Source organism: Dufourea novaeangliae, unplaced genomic scaffold (genome assembly GCF_001272555.1).
Source record: "Dufourea novaeangliae isolate 0120121106 unplaced genomic scaffold, ASM127255v1 scaffold99, whole genome shotgun sequence".
In the NCBI taxonomy this organism is placed as follows: Eukaryota; Metazoa; Arthropoda; class Insecta; order Hymenoptera; family Halictidae; genus Dufourea; species Dufourea novaeangliae.
In genome coordinates, this window is record NW_015373982.1 from 203,992 (window position 1) to 228,203 (window position 24,212).

Here is a 24,212-nt window from a genome sequence, read left to right on the forward strand (position 1 = left end):
AATTGTAGTGCATCAAAAACTGATTAAAAGAAATAAAGAAACAAATACATTTCTTTACCAGAAGTATAAGCATTAGCAGTGAGTATTCAATACTCAATTAGTCATAGTGTGAAAAGATATAAAATCTTACAGTCTTTATAATTATATACTAAAATTGCATTGCAAAAAAAGTTATGCAATAAAAACATTGCATGATATATTTTTGTTAATACAATCAACACAGCTAAGCTTTGTCTTTTGTACACCTTGTAATTTAGAATAAATTATCTAATAAGTCTACAAAGAACAAGTAGACAGTTTTTTCATAAACTTTTATGTAAAAATATACCAAATATTATTGTCATGCATACGTATACGGAAGACCCATTAGTTTGATATATTAAAAATTTTACAAGATCTACAATAGTCACGTATTTAAAAACAATTTATATACTTGACAAGTTCGAGAATTCAATATGAAATCTTCTCACAATATTGCAACACTATAAAATAAGAGTATATCTTTCCGGCAATAACAAATGTATAACTTAATGTCGTTGAAATGAAATAATATACAATTTATATGTATACAAAATCTCTCTCCCACATTTTCTATCAGGAAAATAAAGTGCAGTCTACCTAGGCACTAATGTGTCTTGATAATTAATACACAAAAGCGTACAAATTTAGTGGCATTATAAATTAAGAGAGTACACACTGTCTTATATCAACAGCTGAAATTTCACTCTCATTATCGACATCAAAATTTACCTTATGCAGAGGCTTGCCGAATGGCGTTGAAAGATTGTTCACGTACGCTAATTTTAAATAAGATTTTACACCCCTTAAAGAACGATACTGACTATTTGGCAATCGACTATTAGGATTATTACTTGTAAGGTCCAGAATCGAAGGACCTAATGCTGCTCCGACCTGTGAGGACAGCAGTTAATGACAGTATTACTTATCCAATTGAATAAAAGGTGTTCGTGACAAAAGAGATAACAAAATATATTACCGCTTCATAAACTGCTGGGGTATATTTCGGTGGAACAAATATAGGAGGCACAGTTTTGTTGACGCCATCACGAACCCTTGCTGGCATTGTGTTCACCAAGCGTCCAGAATTGTAGTTGCATTCAAGGGTGTAACTACGAATGAGGCCAGTCAATTTATACACAGCAACCCGTCCCGATCCTTCCCTTGACATTCCATCCCTCTTGTCTCTATATAAATAAAACTTGTTAAATGGAATAGAAAACCTTAGCTACAATGCTTTCTCCAGGACTTACATAATATACATGTTTCTCTCGGTAAAATTGCACGAGGTAAAATGGAAATTTGGGTTGTTGATTGACATCAATTTTGGCAGAAGCATACACGTTATTGTATCGTCTGCGTTCTCGAAATAGTTGCCGTACATGAAAACACCTTTTTTCGAGGCATGTCCATGAAGGTCAACGTACAAATATAATCCAGAATCTTCTTTAGGTAATTGTCCTATGCCAACAGCAGAATAAATTGTTTTATCTGATTTAAGTTCTACAGAATTATCACTCTCTTCTGTACCATTACACAGGCCTTCTCCACCACCTTCACATAAGTTTGCATAAATAAATAAAAGAATTTTTGTGTCACGTTCAATAATACAATTCTAAATATCATACCCTGAGGCATATCATCCATGCTGTGTGCTCTGGGTAAGGGGAATTCCTGAAAAATTTCCAGCTGATCTTTATGATGTTTCTCATCTAATGTCATAAGTGTTACCTAGTGTTAGAATTATTGGTTAGTGTTTACTTATTTGCCACTTTGAAAAGAACAGGTCTGGGTTAGTACATGTTAGTATTGGTATGCATAGAAACAGAATCACAGAGTGTCATGTTTTTGCCATTATATATAATTACCTGTTGTAGCAATCTAGTTGTTGTATCACGTACGATACTTGTAATTCCACAAGAGGAATCAATAATGTTTTCTCCATTTTCGAAGCTTACACTCGAAATCTCATCTTCTTTTGGCAGTTGGTACGTGTAATGGTAATACCTTAAAAATGATTTTTTTTAGAATTTTAGATTTTTTTTGAAGAATTCAACAAATAAGAAGAACAGTGGCAATTATTTATTACCTTATTAAATTTCTTGCAGCATATATCGTTGGGTGTTCTTTTATAGAAGGATTGAGGTATACTCTATTAAGATTAACACCCCTGGTGTCCATTCTATAGTGACCTCTAGCCACACCATCAGGATTGAGCATTGGTATCAACTTGAACACATATAGGCGGCGGAGGTTGATTGCCATAGGGTCTTCACGATTCACAAGAAAATTAAGAAAACCATTGAAAACGAAGCTTGAAGGTGTTTCTCCTGGATGGACCCTTGCACTAACGAAAATTACCTAAAAAAATTTATCTTCATTCAAAGAACATTCTGGTTTTAATAATTTAGTTTTTACCAAAACTTTGAATATATCGATCTGTATACTTTTTTATTCCAAAATTTGAAGGGTCTGTCTTCGTGTTTCTCAGGAAACATGTCGATCAGTCTATCTTCTCTCTCTGTTGATATATTATGAAATGAACTGATTGTAATGATGTCTAATCTTCGTCCTTCCAGAGATTTTATTGCACATTCTCTATGATAGTAAACATCATCTGTACATGTTATGGTTCTTTTTGTTACTCTAGCTTCGACTCTTCTTAAATAATTTTGAAGATCAGTGTAAGAGAAAGGATAAGTAAATGCCAAATATGTAGTGGCTTTAGTATTTTCAGGAGTACAGTAAAGGAATGACAATGTAAAATCACTGCCTTTCTGATCCACCTAAAATATCAAAAGTTTGTAATATTTTCACAACAACAAGAGAGAGTTGATCATTAAATTACATTAAAATTTACGCTATATGTAGGTCTTTCACGAATTCGTTCCCAATGCAGATGACCAGGTATGACTTTAAATACTGGGCACATCCCCTGGCTGAACATTTTCAGTTGTTTATTTAAATTAATTATATTAAACTTCACATATATTCTTGGGACATTGGCTTTGAAGCCAAAATAAAACCATGTTCTATTGCCATTTTGAAATTGTGTGCCGTGACAATCATGTTTCGTCCATATGTTGAATTCATACTCCACAGAGTCTTCTGAGGTGGAACTTTTACAGGATTTATTTTCTGTCTCATTCGCATCTAAGGACAATGAAATATTACATTATTAATTCTGTGATGTTAAATTACGAATTTTATATGTTTGCAATATATAAGTCAATGTAAGGAGCATGATATAAATATTGCAGTAAAACTATTCTTGAAAATGTGAATCTAAATAAACATGCAGTATCTACATGACAAATATAGGTCAAGGGAAGAATACGAAATTACCCTTTTCAGATGGTTCTGGTGCTTGGACCTGTTCAACCCTGGCTAGATTCGCTGAATCGAAGTTGTTGTAAAATACAAAGCCTCCGCAAATGATAGGATCGGCTGTATTCGCCATGGTGTGTCAAAGGTTACAAAGTTCTCTGCAAAATACTGGTATGAAATGTTTTACGCGTGTCGAACGTACATGATCGTTTTCAAAGTAGGAAAATTCGTATTAATCGTGTTCTCACTTTCTCCGATATCAAGCTCAATTTTCCCCGTTCGTAGCGTTACTCTCATATTAAAAGGGTCATGGTTTGACAGTTATCTTGAAACCGAGACGATCTCGATCGCTAGTCTGTGGTTCACGCTACGAAATTAATCAACGCGCCTTAGAAACAAGCCGAACGTATTTCTATTGTGAATCTCTCGCTCAAATAATACACAACAAGCTCTGTCCTTCCAATATTTTCACTAGCACCATTGTTACGATTAACGCAAACATGTTTGCGAGCTCGTCATAGCTATTCGTATAAGTACCCGACCGATCAGCGATTATGACAGAATCACGAGTGGCACCATTTGTCAGCTGTTTCAAATCTCTTCTGAATATATTTCCAACAATATTAATAGAATTTTAACATCAGCCTGTGTTACAATGTCGATCCGATCGAAACTTCCACGAAACGCTTAAATTTTCGAAATGTTACATTTTCATGCTAGACCTAAATTCGATTGTTATGTAAGTTGTATAGTTTTTGTCTTTTAACATTTTTTGTCGCAAATTATATTTATACCTGGGTTGCACGAAAATTATCGGGTGTTTTTAAGATAACAGCGAACGTCAAACTTATGTTTGACCAGTTGTTTAAGTTCACGACGAGCTATCGCACTTTGATACGATGTAATACTATTTGAAATAAAAACTGTGCCACACGATGAATATATAGGCGCGCTTTCTATTAAGAATTATTAGAGTAGGCATAATTTGGCACGATACTCTGATTATTACGTGCTCGTCTAAGCCCAAAGCCCATTGAATTCTAAGGCGCGAACAGAAATGTCCAATCCATGCGTCGTCATTAGAGATGGCGTGCAAAATCACTAGCGGTGATTTATCACAGTGATCGCCGAATCACGATCACGATCGTGATTTAACTTCATTCACGACCGTGATTGCGATTTTTCAAATGCGAAACATTGTTTCTAATTATTCTTTCACTTTATACGATATAACTCGAATTTTTGTTTTGATGTCGTTAACGTTAAATATAAAATATACAGATTATGTGTCGCGTGTAAAGAACTGTTAGGTTTCTCCACCAATCAGAAACGATCACGAGAAATCACGAATCACTGTGAAAAATTACCGTGATTGAGAACGAACGTGATCGAATCACGAGTGATTCACAAGTAGCAGTTCACGCCATCTCTAGACTTACATATGAGTAAAAGTATCGATACCTTTGTGGTATCGATTTAACCTTAGGCGCAGTACCGAGTGGCGGCGTTTAGCTAATAAAAAAGGCACTATTTAGCTAACAGACGTTTTAATAAAAAATTAAACATAACTCGGCAGTTCACCGCAGATGGCGTTAAGAATGCTTTCCAAAATGAGACGGTAATTAAAAAATGTACTGTATCGATTCAAGGGAATTCAACAAACAATTGACAGCATTAAGAAAATTAATTGTACAGGTTTCTTTATGTTTGAAAATACATTATACGCCATTAAATATCACAACCTAAGAGAGTAATTCCCATTTTTATCGGCGACTCTCGACTTGCGACATGGTATGGACGTTGATTCTGATCGCTGTGTACGAAACTTCATCAGCAGCTAGCGCCCTCCTCGTTGTCTGACAGTGTGGATAAGAATTAAGTCTACGAGAGTCGATGTCAAACATTTCGGTGCATCTTGATCCACCTTGGAACACATTTAATCCTTCCAGTTTACGACATTAACAGAATAAAAAACGAACCAGTAAAAACAACGATACCCAGAATCAACAATAATCGCGTTACGCCAAATTAATAATCGTAGGTAATACTACGCAAGTCGGAGTCGCACGTCTCGTGCGAATATCTTTCGTCTCGATATGCCTCGTTCTTCGATGTAACGCGTGACTACGGAGAAAACGTAATTTCTATCGAACACCCGTGCGTATCTTCTTCGTGTACAACAAGAGAAAAAAACGACGTCCTGTCGATCACCTGTTGTCGTCAACACGTCGAACCGTTCAGTTTGTCACACAGGGTGTCGCCGTATGGAGACGATGGGCCTACCACTGTCAACGGTTCGGCTCGATCGTCACGCGTACACGTACACACAAGCCGCCGCCAGACGATGTGGATCGTACCCACACCCATGCGAATTCACCTATCATAAGAGCCACGAGCACGGTGTCGTGTAGCTCAGATTGTGTTCCGCAGTGACCCAGAGAGCAGCGTCGTATAAATCCGCGAGGACCACCAAGTGACATTCGAACCGATTTTCACGTACCGCTCCCACTCAGTTACTTACGTGGCGGGTACTCGACGCTTGAGGCAACATGTGCGGTGAGTAACAAAAAATTTGTCTAGTCACACCCAGTGACGAAATTGTTTGCAAACTTTTCAATTTAAAATCATCGAAGAGACACTTTCGATTATATTCGAGAGAGAGAGAGAGAATATACGAAGGAGAAAGTGTGCGTGCGTCTCTTGAATTCTCCGTTGAAATCGTGGGTTCGTTCTGACAGCCCGCCTGCGAACTTTTCAATCGCTCACGCTGGCTGCCCGGCACGATTCTTTCGTTCGTCGTCGTAGTTCGATCCGAACATCTGGTATGTTTAATAGTAGTGTAGTCGCGCATGGTTGTACGAATCGAATGACGTTTACTGTTGTACCACACATGTATTTAAAGGTCCCTGGTGCTCGCGAAATTCAGGCTCGTCTTAACGCGCTAATTATCATCGAATAATTTACATACGTGTTATTTAAACATGACCGTTTCTTACGTGATTATTCGTATTGCTATCTTATCTCGTCATAAGTGATTTTCCTGTATTTATTTTGCTACTCCATTTCCAATAGGATCGTTTGTTTCGTATTGTTTTGGGAAAATTGTAATGTATGCATTCACAAAATGCTCGACAATAAAGTTTGAGAGAAAAAGTGGGCTTGTAATTAACATTTAACTCTAGAAATTAGTACACAAATGTTACGAAACGAAGCAGAAGAGAAAGAGAGGGAGAGAGTTATTATCCGATGTTACTAATATTAATGATCGTGCATTAATGTTATCATTATTTTTTTTTTTTTAACGAAATGTTTTCTGTGGATCGGGGTTAACGACAATTCGAACGAAATCGGATAACATTAACGGGATATTATTGCGTGGCGGAATACGGTACCCGTGAGTACTCGTGTATTTGTTTTCATTAAAAAGCGATTCCGTTGCGGGGAACTTTCTCTATAACCTCCTATCCGATCAGATATTCCGGTAATTTGTTTCTCTATAACGTGACCGCGTAATTTATTCATGAATATTAACCGATGAAATCCAATCTATCTCGTCGTTCGGTGGAACGATTGACGCCACGGCCGAAATTTTAATTCCAATAAAGGAGCAGTGGGAGGGAGCGATAACAACGTCACGGTCGACCATGTCCGGTTCATTAGACACAAATGTTAGAAGAAAATGAGTGACGCGGGTTTTCGTTAAACGGAGCATTGCGTTTGGTGATAAAAAGCGCGACGCGTAAAGGAAGGACCAAAGTAAACACAGTCAGTGAAGCTTTTGACGGGTACACAGTATTATATCTGATAAGAAATTGAATTCCGGTGGATTCTCTGATAATACATACATATATGTATGTATGTATATCGCGACACAGCAACGGTGACACGTTGCATCTGTAGTCGTTCGCAGGAGAAGAAATGGATGGTCGCATTTTTCACTTTCTTTGCCAGGCTTGCCGAGTATCAATGTTTGTTCCTTTCACGGAACTACGTGGATCCGCAATTAAGCTACCATAAATGCAATCGGAATTCAGGTTTTGGGATTTTTCGAGCGAATGTCAGATAAATCGGCAATTAAAATGTACCTTCGTGTACTGTACCACAATAGAATGTTTTCTAGTACACAGTTAGGTATAATTAGGCTAGATATCACTCGACACAGTTGGACGGAGCTAGGAATAGTCAAGTACAGTAAGGTGTAGATAAGCATAGACAAACATAATAAAGTGTAGTCAGGTGTAATCAAAGGTGTAGGACAAGAATAGTGAAATATAGTCAGGCATTGTTGGACAGTATTGAGAATGAATTTTATGGTCAGCCATAATAAATTTAGTCAAGTACATACTGTCAGGTACATACACATATAGTCAAGTTCTGTGACGTATAGTCACGTCTAGTCTCGCATAGTCAAGTACAGCGAAGAAGTATATTCAAATGTAAACTACATACATACATAGTCCATCATAAAGAGGCACTATAACATTCCAATAACGAACGTTCTACTCCATTTCCATTACAAAGGATCTTTGACTAAAGACTTCATTTCCATCTCATCTTCCATCTGCGCAACAATGTGGCTAATTGGAATCTCTCAGCGCCGTGCCCATTACACAGCATCTTCTTAATCATACTCTTTTTTTTCTTTCGGCCCCTTCCTTCTAACGAGTGAATGCTTGGGCGAGATCGGAATTCACTTCCTGCGAACGACGTTCGGATCCGCGCGGAATCCACCCTCGAATTGGTTGGTGCCCACACACACATTGTAGGGAAAGTCACCACTCTCGTGTATGTGATACAGTTGTTTTTGATCGTTTCCCGAGCGGCGAAAGTCCGTCCCCTCTTTTGCAGGCGGCGACTTGTTTTGAATTCGAAGAAAGGGAATTCGACGTGCCTGTGACATTCTCCTCACCGGATAGACACACCGGTCCAGCGACGTGATTCAAGATCGTGTAATCACGGGATCGAGACGGTGTGTGATTCCCCGTGAACAGAAAGATTATTGCCGAATTGCAGAAAAATTGAATGGAAGATTAAGAAAATCCTGTATTCGAGAGGAAATTGTTCGAATCGGGCGTTTTAATCGTGAATTAAACATGTTTACGTTCCCTTTTTCCAACGTGACAATGTTCTTGCGAACAAGCTAAACATTTTCTCGATTGAGAAGAAAAAAAGACCAGGATGCGATAATGGCTGAACGTCTTGAATAAGTTGCAAAAAAAACAAATACCAAGAACATTGCTATCCGGCGCGCCAGGAGGAATTTCACGGGTAAATATGTACGTGTGCATCGTGATCCGTAATTCGATGAAATCGTAAGTGACAGACACCGACACCTGTGTGTAATGATCGTCGAGATAAGTTCGTTGCTGTCCTTATTTTATTCGGATTTTCTTCGATATCGTCAGCTTTCACTTCAATCACAGTTTAATTATACGTAGCCTGGAATTCCATCGATTGCTCGTCGATCATAATCGAATATCGGTTAGATCACGAGTCGAAAGGAAAACCACCGTCTGTGTCGCGGAATCATCGACATTCATGGAAATTTACGTTCACGGAGATTAATTCACAAATATCGGAATGCAATAGAAAGATTTTCTCATTATCGTTTAAGATTTCATTTGGGAAGAAATAGTGTAGGAATGTTATACCGCTATGTTATACTTTGTCAATTTTCTCGCTTCATTGATTTCAAAAATGAAAAAATTTCTTAATCATTTCTTTTGCAAAAAAAAATTGTGCGATTCCAGTCACGGAACACGTTTTCCGGACACACACGCGCGCCTATTACGATTTTTCCGGTGAATGATCGAGGTGCGTGTATGTACACGATATACGGTCGACGACCCGCCGTGTTTACGTCCCGATGAACGATCTCGAGAAATCTGCATGTTATGTAGTGTACCTTATGTACCTTATTTGTGTCTGCACTATTTCTTCGAAAAATAAGGGTGACCAACAATTTTTTAAACTGAATGCTATATATTTTCTTCTATCAGATGAAAGCGTGTGTCAAAACGAATATCATTTGTATACGACACAATGACCTACCAGATCATAAGGCGTTTTTATTTAAAACTGTAAAATGGTACACGGTTTCATGATGCAGACAGCCACCTGCGACTTTTCTTGCATCAGTGACGTAAAAAAATGTGTCTATTCGTTTCCAAGTATATTGAAGTAGTTTGGAAATATTAATCATTGAAATAAAAATTGGTAATATTGATAAAAGCCCCCAGCTAAATAGATACGATGCCAAACGAGGAAGCTACTTTAAAGGTGCTTACGTTAGGACGGATACCCTGTAGATATACATATGTATGTATAATGTCTGGCTGTGTGTATGTGTATTTGTATTTGTGGTATATGGTACTCGCCACGAGGAAACTTTCACCGTATTCGCCTCGCGGAGAATCGACCCAACCCTCCCGGCTCGATTAGGCTGCGATTGTGTTTAGTAGACTCTTAGAGATGTAGAGTATGTATGTATGTATGTATGTATGTATGTATGTATGTATGTATGTATGTATGTATGTACGTATGTATGAATGTATGTATACCAAAACGAAAGGAAAAAAAAAAGGTAGCTGAACAACATCGTGCTTCGTCACGGTAAACTTTCGATGGACTTTGTGAACGACTCGAGTCACGCCGATTGCAACATTCTACGGTCTCTCTGTTCCTATTAGAACACGCGATTGGATCGTATGCTTCCGTAATTTGATGGAATGTTGTTTGGAAATTGCCCGATTGTGGGTTCGGAGCTCTTTTTTCTTTTCTGGTGAATGGTTTTCTTGTTTGGCTGTGGTAGACATTATCGAGACACGGGGTGGTGTAATTTTGGAAATTGATTGGGTGACCAATGATCGAAAACAACATTTTCGAGGCAGAGCAAACATTCGTTCAATGGTCGAAAACAAGTCGTCGTCGTCGTCGTCGTCCGATTTCTTGTTAACTGTTCTAACTTCATTTTTCAAAAAAGATTTAGTTAATCGATTCACGCGTGTCTCATTGGCCAAAAGAATACTAATTCGCCATAATATATAAAGAAAATTCGATCTAGAAAACAATAAATATACTTTGAAGTAACTTAACTCCGAAACTTTGAAAGTTTTTTTTTTCTAAAACGGTTGACTCTCCAAATACTAGCTTCCAAAGGAATGTGGCCCCGACTTTGTTTTCCCCTTTGTTCGATGTTCGAAGAATTTTCGAAAGTTCACGTTGGAATTTCTACCAAGTGGACGACAAAGATTGCAAGAGGATCCTTCGAAAGGTTCTCTGGCCCAGGACATTCTATCCTCCTTTCACTTATCATCCTCTCGTCCCTCCACTCTTCCAGAAGTGGGAACGAAAGTTGTCGCGTTCCCGACTCGTTTTACCGTCTATTTCTGTTTACGCACACCCGGAATTTGAAGAGCAGTGACGATATCCTCCCAAGAATTTCCCGCCCCGAAGGCCGAAACCGCGAACCCGTCGAACGAGAAATCCTGTGCGTCAAAGGACCTACGCCCGACGCGACGTTTCGGTTCGCCTTTCGCCTCTTTTTTCGCTGTTATTCGTTTCTTTTCGAACGACCAACTTGCGATTCCGCGATCCTCTAGTGACTACATAGAGTCTAGTCGATGGACAAGTAGAAGATGCGATGATCCAAGGTTCATGGCTACTCATCATCCAACATATGTACGTAATATTTTATAATCTAACGATATGTAACCATTATCTGGACACAATTGTCCTTATTTCATCGGATTAGATACGTCGACGCGGGAGATGCCAGTCGGCAGCTTTCTAGTTCATTCTCTGTCTGCTCCTTTGATTTCCCTCTCTAGTTACTAGATTATAGAAAGAGCTTTTCCGTTTCTTTTCGAACTGGAGATACGGTACTGTATCGCGATAAGCGGATAATTGTCGGAGGATGCAACATAGATCGATCGGATATTGCAAACGATAAAGGTTTTGGATAATGTGTATCAACGAGGACACATTAACTCTTAGGGCTGAACTTCACTTCGCATCGCTGTCCATTTGCCCAATCCGGTCATCTTTTACTGTTCTGTCCGTAGTTAGAGACGATATTACGATCGTTCAGGTGTATACCGTTAGCCTCGAAAACGGTTTCCTGAACGTTCGATTTCGTGTTAGTAGGTCGTGGCGTGGAACGGCCAGGTTAGCCGCTCGAGACAGGGAAATACGTGGTGGTGCCCTGACTTCCAAGTCGTTCGAGCTTTGCTTCGACGAAACGTCGTCCCGAGCACATTCTAATCGGTTTCCGCGAGACAGGGCGGTGGTTTACTCCTCTTGCAATCTTTATGCGTATGATCACGTGGAAAAAAAAGTTAGCTCCGTGTTAAAAATCATCGATAGATTACCATCGTTCGTTCCACGTTTTCCATTGAAACGCGTAATCGCAAACCCAGACCTTCTTATCGGGACAATTCACTAGCGCGATTACCCCTTATCGATGCAGCAATTGATCGATTCGTGACAATTTCCGGTCGATGGTCATTCAGCGGACGGAACGTTTATCTCGAGAAACGTAGCGATCTCGAGTGCGGATCCTAGGACAAGGTCGTCGCGTTGACGTAACAACGTTTTATCTGTGGAAGCTTCGACTGCATTTCGTTGCGACAGAAATTAGAGTAAATATTATAGTAATAGTATTATAGTAAATAGTATACTTTATACTTTATACTTTATACTTTATACCGATTGTAATAGTAAGTTTGGGACTTGATTCGTGAGGAAATCGGCTTACCAATAATCTACTATTCGTTCCAATGAACTGGGTAACGGATTTGAAATTTCAGACATGTTCCCGCCCTCTTGTCCTCTTTCAAAATGACGGTGGCCGGAGGACAACCAGACGAATACGTACATGATCATTGATCTGTTTCAAAGTAAATACTCTATCTAACAAGGAGAATAGTCGATTACTTATTGGAATACGGTAATAGTACTTGTAAACACTAAAGACATTTCCATAAACCTCTAGGTACCTCATTCCAACTTTGCCATCACTCTACATATACATAGGAATTACACATTTTAATGTTTTGTCAGAAAAGTAATGCCAATTCCCATAATTCACGAATGTTATCCTCATTTACCGACGAATTGTTTCGATAACATCCAAGCAAGAATCCGCGTATCCGAATACCGGGAACACAAGCTGCAGTCGTTGTACCCCCGTTTAAAAACCGATCCCAGAGCAATCGAACGATCAAAAGAGACCTTGCGATAAGACGGTCGGTATTAATGTTATCGCTGCGAACAATCCTTTCCGTGCTTGAACGTAATTAACCAGAATTTTTCTTCTCCCCCACCCGCGCGCCGAATTGCTTACGTGCACCGGGAGATTTCTCTGAACCTCCGATACAGGATACCGATCCCCCCGTATCGATATGTCGCCTAGGCGAAGAAAATTCCGTTATCGTCTGATCGTAGAATCACCCGGTGACGTGATTCGTCCGATTGTCCATCGACAGGTCTAACTCGGCGAAATCGAATTACAATCCTCCGGTTCGCGCAACCACGCACCCGCGATTGTTCTGTTCGCGTGGCCGCGCCGTCGACAGTTACTGTTTTCATACGTATCAGCGGTTCCAGCCGGCTGCTCATCCCCACGGGACTTGCGATGGGCGGTAGGTTTGAATTTTTTTTCCAAATTCCCCTACAGTTAATCGAGTTTTTCACTTAGGGGCTTTACTACGTTTTGTCCGAAATGTTTGCATTATTCGATTAAACGAGTTAACCCTTTTAGACCTGAGATGTGAATGTTTCTAGTAGGTACAATAGTGAATTTCGAACTGTATAACAAACCTTTTAAGAATTTAAAATAACAAAATTTTCTTAACCGATACATCATCTAAAATCTAAACAATCTACGGAGTTAAATAGTGTAATCGAATATTTTGTCCACTCTTAAAAGAAAATTCAGGTCTGAAAGGGTTAAGGGAAGCTACAAATGTACTTACTAGACACGACAAATAGAGAAGCCGAGGATCGCGTTTCTCGAGACGATCACCTGTGCGGGACATTCAGAAGATCGTCGTCAAGTGATTATCGTCGTTAAAATACCTACTGGTTACGTGCGTTTATCAAATCTGTTTGAATGTCTGTGGTCAATGTTTCTGTGCCGGTACCGTACCAGATCCTTTACACTTTACGTGAAACCTTTATATTATATCTCTGTACTGTGGAATTTGTATAGTCTGTAGATTTATAGATAAGTTACAAGTGGGTAAACTTTCATTACAAAGTCAGCCTGCAGTAACACCTGGAGATATCTCCTTGTTAGTGCCGAGGAGCATTCGGACACTCTTCGAGGATTTACTGTGGTCCAATTTTTGTCTAACAAAATATTTTCTATACAGTTTAAGGAAGTTCCGGTATTTTTGTGGCGACACTTACGGTTGGGACACATTGTATATTATTCTAATGATTTTTTTTAAAAAAGTGATATTATATTTGTCCTTCGCTAAACGGGGTAGATCATCCAGTTCCAGGAATCGGAGCGTTAAACAATCGCGTAAACTCGACCAAAGTGGTGCGTGTTAAAAAGTCTCTCCCTCGGTCGGGCGAGGACATCGTCTCGAATCCGATCCTCTTGAATTCCACCGTCCAAGAACACTATATATATATCCCTCCTTGGTCACCACGACGGTATCCCCGGTGTATCGAGCGCGCGAGAAACGCTCGCGGAGCAACGCAAGTAAGAGTAACGTTACACGCGCGCAGCCCCTTGTGCTCCGCTTGCTCGCGGGCTCAGTGCCGCGGGGGAAATTCATACAATATCAAACATGTAAGTACAGGCTCGAGTCAATAAGAACTACATACAATGATTTTTCGACACAAGCAATGCGACACGAGCAACGGCGTTATTCCCATCACTGGGGGCCGAATCCCCTTCTGGAACCAATAAAAAAAAAAGTAAATAGAAACTGAGCATAGGCTCGACTTCGGGCAAAAAACCTAAAAGTTAGAGGGGGCTGAAAACCTGTCTGCCTTGCCAAAAATGCTCCGAAGCGGACCTGAGTACATAGCACTCGTTTCAATGAATCGAAGCATATCACTTTGGGAACACATTTTCAAGGTGATTATACTTTAAGAAAATACAATAAAAAAAAAATCAAATTTTTTTTTTTTCACCCTCTTGAGCGGTTAAAGGTCTCTGGGTAACACTCCTAAATTCTGCCCAACTCTGGTTCGAACGAGCCGGTTTCGTCCGATTCAGACAAGCTCGTTCGCCCGCGCGCGCTTTCCCTTTCACCTGGCCGCTGGCCGCGTGCGTCGCGAATTACCTGTCTCTCGAGGGAACGTGTGTGGATTCGTTCACGGGCGACGACTTTAAAAGAACAAAAAGAGAAATTGAAAAGTCAAAAAGGAAGAATACATTTTTTGTTTCATACGAGGCTGCTTCGTTTTCGAAAAAAATCTAACTTTCAAATACACTCACAATATAACTTTAAATAATTTCTTCTAAAATCTATTCATGTATAGATTATATTCACGAAGCTGAAATAGGGGATATCAAAACGATCGAATATAGTAACTTCATCGAATACATGTACATACATATGTACAGTGCGTATATCTTGGGTCGGTTAGAGGGCAAGACGTGTTAGAGGCAAGAGCGTCACGGCGTGTCGATAAATCGACTTGTTTCCGCGTTTTACCGTCGACCTTGGCGTGGCGAGCTTGCCGCGGAAAAAGCCGCGGAAAAAGCCGCGGGGCGGGAATAGAAAAATCCCGTATCGGTTAATGCATCGAAGGTCTGTTTCTTTCTGCATTATCCGTTCTGGTAAAGGATGGGGGAGGGAAGGGTGGAAAGGGTAATTAATAGACCGTTGAAAAGAGGTTCGATGCCTGTCCTAGCTTTCGAGCTGAACATTTCGGAACGTATACATATAGAGAGTAACGGAATGGACGGAGGTATCGAGATGTTCGATTCGATCGGCGTAATCACATGGACCGTTTAACGACGTGTTTGAATGTTTGTTTTTGCAGGAATCTTCGCGTACCTGAATTACCTGACGCCGAAGAGCAGGAAGGAGATTCTAGAGCTTTTGGTCGGTGGACTGAAGAGGTTGGAGTATCGTGGATACGATTCGGCTGGTAAGGATAATTCACAACTTTTTCTGTATTACCACGAACACGACGGTTCGCGCGAAGAGACTGGAATAGAAAGTGCGAATGAGATTCATGGGAAAAATACGAGAACAACAACAGAGTCACTTAGAGGCATTTCTGTTCGATTCCAGGTGTCGCCCTTGATACCGCCGATGGCAAGGATATCGCGATTATTAAGAAGCAGGGAAAAGTCAAGGCTCTCGAGGAGGAAATCTTTCGACGTAAGCATGCTGTGACAATTTCTCCACGATCGATTCTCCGGTTCTTTAACGGTTCACTCGCTGGCCTTGTACAAATGGATTAACTTATATCTACGTATACATGAGAATTTCAGTTGGAATTTTATGAATATATCGCAACTGTTGATGTTAATGAAGATGATTCGATTGAAATTTATGAATTTTTTCGGTAGATGTGAATATCGACTTCGAATCGAAGACGGTCAGTCACGTGGGTATCGCTCACACACGTTGGGCGACGCACGGTGTCCCATCCGAAGTGAATTCGCACCCTCAACGATCGGACAGCGAGCACGCTTTCGTGGTTGTGCACAATGGTAAAGCTATACGTCGCTATACGTACCGTGTATCGGACTGGTCAGAATTTTGTGTACAGAAATTATTGACAAACTGTCAGACGGATGAAACATGGTCGTACAGAGATCAGTGTCCAAAGAGACAGGGACGCTGTAACGACGTTGCGGACGTTCGTACAATCCTGCTAAATTCACGTCAATCAATATTCTCGTAGTTAATCTGTTGCACAATTTCGAATATTTTCCTTCTTATTGTTTAAGCGAATCTTCACTTTGGAACTTGTTCGCGATTCATCTGAATATATTCTTAAGACGAGATAATATCCGAACAGATCTAATCAAAACCACTATAATATTCTGCAATTTCCTCGGAAGACTGAATTGTTCCTCGTTCGATAAAAAAAAACCGCATTGTTCACGGCAGGTATCGTGACCAACTACAAGGAAGTGAAGACGTTGCTTCAGCAAAGGGGTTGCGTCTTCGAGAGTGAAACCGACACGGAAGTCATTGCGAAACTCATTCACCATCTCTGGGCACAGCATCCGGGTTACTCGTTCCGCGAACTTGTCGAACAAGTTGTACAACAATTGGTGAGCGTTGCTTCGAATAACAATGGGACAGAGGCGGAGAAGACAAATACGTGGTGTTTGAATATATCGGTGTAGTCGAAAGCCGAATACATAGTTACCAGTCTGTGAAATGTAAATCGTGAATAATTATTACATATTTACAATTACGCTTGTGCCACAATTATGCATTATGGCCATTATGCTAATATACATATCATAACAATGTAGCATTTTTCCCCAATTATTCGGAGATGTTTTAATAGGCAATTGTGTGTGTGTGTGTGTGTGTGTGTGTGTGTGTGTGTGTGTGTTAATAATAATTCAAATAGTGCTCACTATTTACTCCTCTACTAGTCGCTACTCTACCACTACTACTCACAAATCTTTATTCACAACTGTCTACTCACCTCTCGTTACTAAATATTACTTTATATTCAATATATACACATTACTCGATATATTCACCAATGATAGTACTAGTAAACCACTTGTTTCGTTTTACATTTAAGAACGATTGTGAAGAAGGAATCGTGATTTCAGGAAGGCGCGTTCGCCCTCTGCTTCAAGAGCAAGCACTTCCCAGGCGAGTGCGTGGCGACGAGACGAGGATCACCGCTGCTGGTCGGCATCAAAACGAAAACGAGACTGGCCACCGATCACGTGCCCATCCTCTATGGCAAAGGTAAGTTGGTGAACCATGTCCGAGACGTATGGAGACTGACGTGTGTTGGATAGAACCATTTGATCCCGTATTAAGGAGACAGGTATAAATCAGTCGAACTTTAAGACAGATCACAAGGATATTATCCGGTCACCCGAGTCTAGCATTGGAACGTATTGCTTTTTCACCAGGTTTGAGGGGCGACGGGGAAACAGTTATAACACTGTGAGTCGTTAATTGAACCGTTTATTTAGACATGCGGTGTAAATGTAGTTTCTGTGGTTGTGTGTACTAAGTAATCCGCAATTTTTTCGACGAAATCGGTATTCGTTTCTGTTAGAAGTTAAGGTTCCATACTGTTCGTGTCACACTACATCAAGTTTAGTCAGAAAAAAATTAGACGTTTTGAATTTCCAATATATTCCCTTAGAAGTAATGCAAACGGTGAATCACTTACTGGAACACTTAATAAATAAGGACAAGTGTGTTGGAAATAAACGCGAGACAATGGGGACTTACACCACATTCCGGATAAACGGTTGAATGATCCTACCAAAATCTCCTTCCATGGAGATGTTGGTATGTCAGTGTTGGTGGAAATGTGCGAGAGTGTACTTGGAGGTAACAGTATAGTGAGATACTACTCAGTGAGGTCTTAAATCAGGTCTGGTCTGAAAGTAATCTAACAAGGAAGCTAATATTAATAGGAGACGCTGCTGTCACGATACACGTTATGCAGGCTCGAAATCTATGTTTATGGCTCTACCGAGTCCATCGATTCACTGTATCGTCACCACGCAAGTGTACTTATGGTTTTTCATGTGTCAATCGCAAAGACTAATTGTCTGTTATTAATAGCATGCATTCACCCCGAATCTGAAGTTGGAGCTCATTTCTAGTGTAACTAATCTTCCTGAATACTTCCGGAAGTACTCACCAAAGTAATATAACTCATGAACTGTATTTTACTAATGAGCTAGAACTACACTAAAGTATAAGTAGTTTTTGAGAGATATTCGATTGGAAGTTAGATATTTTATACTCTGTATCGTAATCGCTTCCATCGGACCACTGTTGTCGTCCAATTAGTCTTTTAGTTTTGTGATACCCGGAGAATGTTGTAATTACCAGTGATATGTGTATCATCCTCTTCTTTCTTTTCGTAAAACAGTGCTGTCCCGTATAGTTTAAGTTACATACATTTGTCGTTTATTCCCTTGGAACCGTCGATGAACATACGTTGCATGAGAGCTCTCTTTTGGTGATACAGTCTTGAATGGATACTACATGATGTTTCTTTTGCATGAACACCTTCCGGTTTTGTTCTTCTTCAACTTTTCGTCTCGTCAGATGACAATCCACGCGTAAACAAAGGTACATATATACACTACTCTACACTACTCTTACATTTTTTTTTCTCCTCGAGGACTGGACTTTTTCTTCGTCAAACGCGTCATTAATGTAAATACGATGTCTTTAATAATAATAATTTCATTGAAAGTACGAAGTTTGTATTGTTTGCTTCACGGAAGGTCCAGTGTTCGAGAAACGCATGCAAAGAACAATTCCGCTTTGTAATTGCGATATGTGTTTCGAATCGTTCGATATGTCGCAAGAAGTTTTCTTTCTTGTACTACTAAGCGTCTGTCTGGCCTTTTCTAAATTACTGTCTTTCAGTTTCTGTTCGTAACAATGTAACAAAGTAACATTGGCTTTTTCTTGTTCACACGATTCGGTTTACAGTACACCATTGGTCAAACGTGTGGGACCTGCTAAATAATTGTCTTTTTTCGTCCCAGTAATATTAAGCAACGATCTCATATTTCATAATACGTTTCTTATGACTGTTAATAATTATTCTTAGGTCACTCGAAAGTAAAATAGTTGCCGCCATAGTGATCTAGAAGTCTTTAGAAAAAAATATCACGAAAAAAAGAGTAGTCCAAGATGTTTTTCTCGAAATCACTCAAACTTCATATACCTACTAATTTCATTTTATAAACAATTTAATATTTATTCAGAAAGACCTCGTTAAACGACGTGAGTGTTTAACAAGTTGCTTTCTCTTTACGTGTTTATTATATCTGGTCCCACGCTTTTGAATAGTTCTACCGATTATTTATACGAAAGATGTGTCGTAATATGTACAATCATACTTGTAATCGTCTCGAAACATGATAAACCGTACTTATTCATCAGAAAGTGTACACATAGACAAGACGGTCGAAGAATCAGACTCACTTCGGATTGTTCAAATTGTTTTAAGTTTTGTCCACCACATACTCGGTTGAAGCTTTGTGATTGTAACGGCGAATAAAGTTCGGGAAAATGTGACACGAAAACTTGACATAATTCCAGTAATAAAGGACAAGCGCAGAATGTTCCAAGTACATTTTCGCGAACTCGTCACGCATATCGAAGGACAATGATTGAAAGTGGTGTCGGTTTTGGATTTCACAAGAATTACATTGAATAAATTATTCTTGGAAATTGCACGTAATAATTTATTGAAATCCTTGACAACCCAGTGGAGATACATATAGCCGTACTGTGAGTTCTTGAATTACTGCCCAAGAAAATGGTACTCTTTATCAGTTAACTGCTGTTGTCAATGATTTCCAGATTATTAAAGAAGAGGGAATCGAAGGGAAATCTGTAAACTCTGTTCATGATGATGTGTTATTACCTGTCGTATGATGTTTTTTTAACGTTTCCTTTCGTCGATACCAAAGTCCAAGATCGACCAACTTTCTGCCATTGTTCTTCCGGCCACAGTTGCGGCACGCCATGTTTTCGTTCCCGAATATGTATTGTTTGTTTACCGGCACACAAGAACGTTGTTATTTTCCGTTACCTGTTTTTGCTAATCGTTTTGTTTTCTTTCTCGTCTCTCCCCCCCCCTTCCCAATCGCATCGAAATTTGAGCAGAAGTTGAAGCGCCGACAAAAGGTAATATTTTTACGTTCATACATATATACGCTTCCGTCTGCTTTACGGCCTGTCTTTTTCTGATCGCATTTCGCGCACGATCGCTTCTTTCTGGACTGGATGGACTTTAAAGGAAGGGGTGTGCGTTGGTCTGCTATCGCCAAGCTTTCAGTACGTATGTACAATCTTGAGCGCCATCTTGTTTCGGTAAGGACACAGGGAATCGCGAGATCTGCATATAATTGTAACACTGTCTACCGGACAGGCCTTCTGTCCGTCACTTTGTTTTCGGAACAGGCGTATCTCTTTCCGCACGGGAGGGTACTTCGACTTCCGTTGAACGTCCCCAAAGCCTTTTTAATGCCACTCGCCTATTTTAACGAGGTCATTACATTATGTCCGTTAATCTATTAATCGAATAAATTTAAGCCGAATAAATATATCAAATTTGTGAATACAGACGGTTAATAGACGAACGAAACATTGATCGCTTCGTTGCTGTTACTATCACGGTCGTGAAAATTGTTGACGTAGATATCCTATTATTATTAACATTACAGTTAATTCTAGTACGCAAGGTCCTCGGGATGATTAACGACGTTGCTGTTTAACGTGAACTTACCCACGAGTATATGTATATTAATTACTCCTAGACTGCGGATTGATTGCTTTTACGATCCACGAAGTTGTAACCAACATAGAAACCGTTAAGTTCAGAAATGTTTATCTATCTATTTCTATTCGATTCGACGACAATAAAAAAGATCGATGAATTTCCGTAAATATCCGCAGTCTCCTAGTCACATTTCGGTCTAATAATTTGGTGTTGGGGCTTACGAAAATACAGAAATAACAAGATGTTTCTGTTCTGGTGTACTGGCTACGCCTCTTGCCCAAAGAGCCTTTATTTTTTTGTACATAAATTTATATGTTACACACGTAATAAGACGATTGATTCTTGAGATCGAATTCCTTTTCGATCGTATTGGATTTGTAATTATGCATATAACTGCTGTGAAACGTTGACGGGGTCACTGGTGTCATCTGTGGAAGAATCAACCTGTGCGTTTCGACAGATCATCGACCCCATGGACGTACCGAACTTCCGGTGATACCTCGTAGCGAGAGCACATCCGAGTTCCAGCCTCTCGAAGACAAAGAGGTCGAGTATTTCTTCGCCTCTGATGCCAGCGCTGTGATCGAGCACACGAACCGTGTGATATTCTTGGAGGTAAAGCCCCAAACTGTGTTTATCACTGACAAACGAAATGTGTTCAACATTCAGTGGACTTGATATTTATCTTTTTCTTTTTCCTTCCAGGATGACGATGTGGCCGCAGTTAAAGATGGCGCCCTCAGCATCCACCGTCTTCGTCGTTGCATGGACGATCCCCATGCCAGAGAGATCACCACCCTGAAGATCGAAATCCAGCAGATCATGAAAGGCAACTACGAGTATTTCATGCAGAAGGAAATCTTCGAACAACCTGAGTCGGTGGTGAACACCATGAGGGGACGTCTGAACTTCAGGGATAACTCGGTCACCCTGGGAGGTATCAAGGTAACTTCCAAAAAATCTTAATCGAATGACGAACAGATGATGCATTGCGATCGTTGTGACGCGATGAACCTGATGATTTTGTTCGTAGGACTACATTCCAGAGATCAAGAGGTGCAGACGTTTGATGCTGATCGGTTGTGGTACCAGCTACCATTCCGCCGTTGCTACCAGACAACTGCTGGAGGAATTGACCGAGCTACCAGTTATGGTCGAGCTGGCCTCCGATTTCTTGGATAGAAATACTCCAGTGTTCAGGGATGATGTATGCTTCTTCATCTCTCAGTCTGGTAGGTTTAATATAATACAGTAGTTTCTGCGTATATTGAACTTACTTTCTCTATTGATTCTTTTGTTTTTCATTCTGCTCCTTTTTTTTCACAGGTGAAACAGCAGACACTCTGATGGCTTTGCGTTACTGCAAAGGCCGTGGAGCTCTGATCGTTGGTGTCACCAACACCGTGGGGAGTAGCATTTGTCGCGAGTCCCATTGTGGCGTTCACATAAACGCTGGTCCAGAGATCGGTGTGGCCAGTACGAAGGCTTACACCTCACAGTTCATTTCTCTTGTGATGTTCGCTCTGGTTATGAGCGAGGACAGAATTTCCCTTGGCAACAGACGCCACGAGGTACGGCGATACTTAAAGTGGATAAATTTTTTGTAACGAAAGTTGCGACTGTGGAGAAACTAATCGATATAAATATGTTGTCGTTTATTGTTACGATAGATCATCGAGGGACTGAAGAATTTGGACAATCTGATCCGCCAGGTTCTGCAGCTTGACGACAAGGTGAAGGAGCTGGCCAAGTCTCTGTTCCAGCACAAATCTTTATTGATTATGGGCCGGGGATACAATTTCGCGACTTGTATGGAAGGTGCTCTGGTAAGTCTCCTTTACAATATCGTACAATTTTTTATAACTATGGCCACGTAAACATAAAATAAATATCTGTTCGCAGAAAGTCAAAGAGTTGACTTACATGCACAGCGAGGGCATCATGGCCGGTGAACTGAAACACGGTCCTCTGGCACTCGTCGACGACTCAATGCCCGTAATAATGATTGTCATGAGGGATCCGGTTTACGCGGTCAGTATAATTACCAAGAAATGCTTAGCTTTTCTTTTTAATGGGACCAGATATCTTAATGTTATCGTTCGTCCGTAGAAATGCATGAACGCATTGGCACAAGTAACGGCCCGTGATGGTAAACCAATCCTCATCTGTGAGGAAGGTGACGACGAGACAAAGATGTACGCTGACAAAGTCCTCGAGGTCCCCAAGACGGTCGATTGTCTACAAGGAGTTCTCACAGTCATTCCAATGCAATTGTTGTCCTTCCATATCGCGGTCCTACGCGGTTGCAACGTCGATTGTCCCAGGAATCTTGCGAAATCGGTGACGGTCGAGTGAGACTCGATGTTCTCGGACCACCAGGTATCTTATTTCAAACATACCGCATTGCCCATTTGTCCATAATCGAATTCACGGATCGAAAATCCGATTACTATAAGAGAGATTGTATTTCTATGTTTTACCATAAATTAGATGGATGATGATTTACAGGGACGTGATGTAATAACGGGAGCATTGTGTAATATCAGATCACGGATTGATGCGTTTCTTAGTGTACTTAGCGGTTATAGGATCCATACTTGTATTAGGGTACGAACAGAGAAGCGAATATTTGTTAGGTTCGTACGTGTGTATTATGCAGTTCTTAGAATTAATCGTTTGGACCATCTTTATATCTAATCTTGTTAGTAGACGATTAGTATCAACGAAAAAAACGTTCCTTGTCCCGCGAACGGATCGATGGAGCTCCCAGGGAAACGATTCCGGTGCATTTATAAATTGTTCGTATTCATATCAGATCGATAGGAGCAGAACAACAACGAGATTGCTTTTTCCTCCTGGTTACAGACTAATTACAATTCCGCTTCTTTGACGGAATTGACGAAGACTATGGGTAGAGAGAAGATCGTTATGTATCGTAATCACGAGATTTTACATATATGTATTCCTGTGGAAAGTGTATGTGTGTGTGTGCGTGTATGTGCGTGTGCGTGTGTCATAAATCTGAATCGAGCTAGGAAATCGACCGCGAATTGGATTCGTGATAGAGAGTTAGCGAACGACAGTAACGATAATTTATGGATACGGGGATGGTCGACATGATCCCGTGACCGTTGCAGGAAATGACGGTCGTCGGTTGCTCTGGGATTATATTCGTATTTTGTACAGTATTTAAGAGGAACTGGTGACAATTTGATACTTTCCCCTTATAATTTTGCTATGAGAAACGAACTATAAGGACTAAAGCGAGTTTCGTTACCGACACATGTATAATCGTGTTGAAATTTAAGATTATATAAACAACAAACTTCACCTAAAAAACAATGAACATATGAATTTACGCAGCCCTACTTCCCTTTAATTCACCGTATACATTGTTTTCAGTGAATACGAACTAGCTCAACGAGGAC

General features: G+C 40.2%; 2 protein-coding genes across 2 annotated transcripts; one reads left to right on the forward strand and one right to left on the reverse strand.

Moving 5' to 3' along the window:
- Nucleotides 1-613: 613 nt before the first annotated feature.
- LOC107187221 (cytosolic carboxypeptidase-like protein 5) lies at nucleotides 614-3,765 on the reverse strand. Its single transcript, XM_015575256.1, has 10 exons — nucleotides 3,594-3,765; nucleotides 3,364-3,513; nucleotides 2,879-3,171; nucleotides 2,466-2,804; nucleotides 2,108-2,379; nucleotides 1,887-2,025; nucleotides 1,647-1,749; nucleotides 1,272-1,572; nucleotides 998-1,205; nucleotides 614-912 (listed from the first exon to the last, which is right to left on the reverse strand). Exons 2-10 carry the CDS (start codon nucleotides 3,476-3,478, stop codon nucleotides 682-684), a joined length of 2,001 nt encoding a protein of 666 aa, XP_015430742.1. The 5' UTR covers nucleotides 3,479-3,513; nucleotides 3,594-3,765; the 3' UTR covers nucleotides 614-681.
- A 1,536-nt stretch (nucleotides 3,766-5,301) lies between these two features.
- Nucleotides 5,302-24,110, forward strand: LOC107187172 (glutamine--fructose-6-phosphate aminotransferase [isomerizing] 2-like). Its single transcript, XM_015575186.1, has 13 exons — nucleotides 5,302-5,901; nucleotides 15,352-15,459; nucleotides 15,606-15,695; nucleotides 15,887-16,030; nucleotides 16,434-16,600; nucleotides 17,120-17,261; nucleotides 21,245-21,399; nucleotides 21,490-21,729; nucleotides 21,818-22,016; nucleotides 22,111-22,355; nucleotides 22,455-22,610; nucleotides 22,687-22,815; nucleotides 22,894-24,110. Exons 1-13 carry the CDS (start codon nucleotides 5,895-5,897, stop codon nucleotides 23,137-23,139), a joined length of 2,028 nt encoding a protein of 675 aa, XP_015430672.1. The 5' UTR covers nucleotides 5,302-5,894; the 3' UTR covers nucleotides 23,140-24,110.
- Nucleotides 24,111-24,212: the final 102 nt, after the last annotated feature.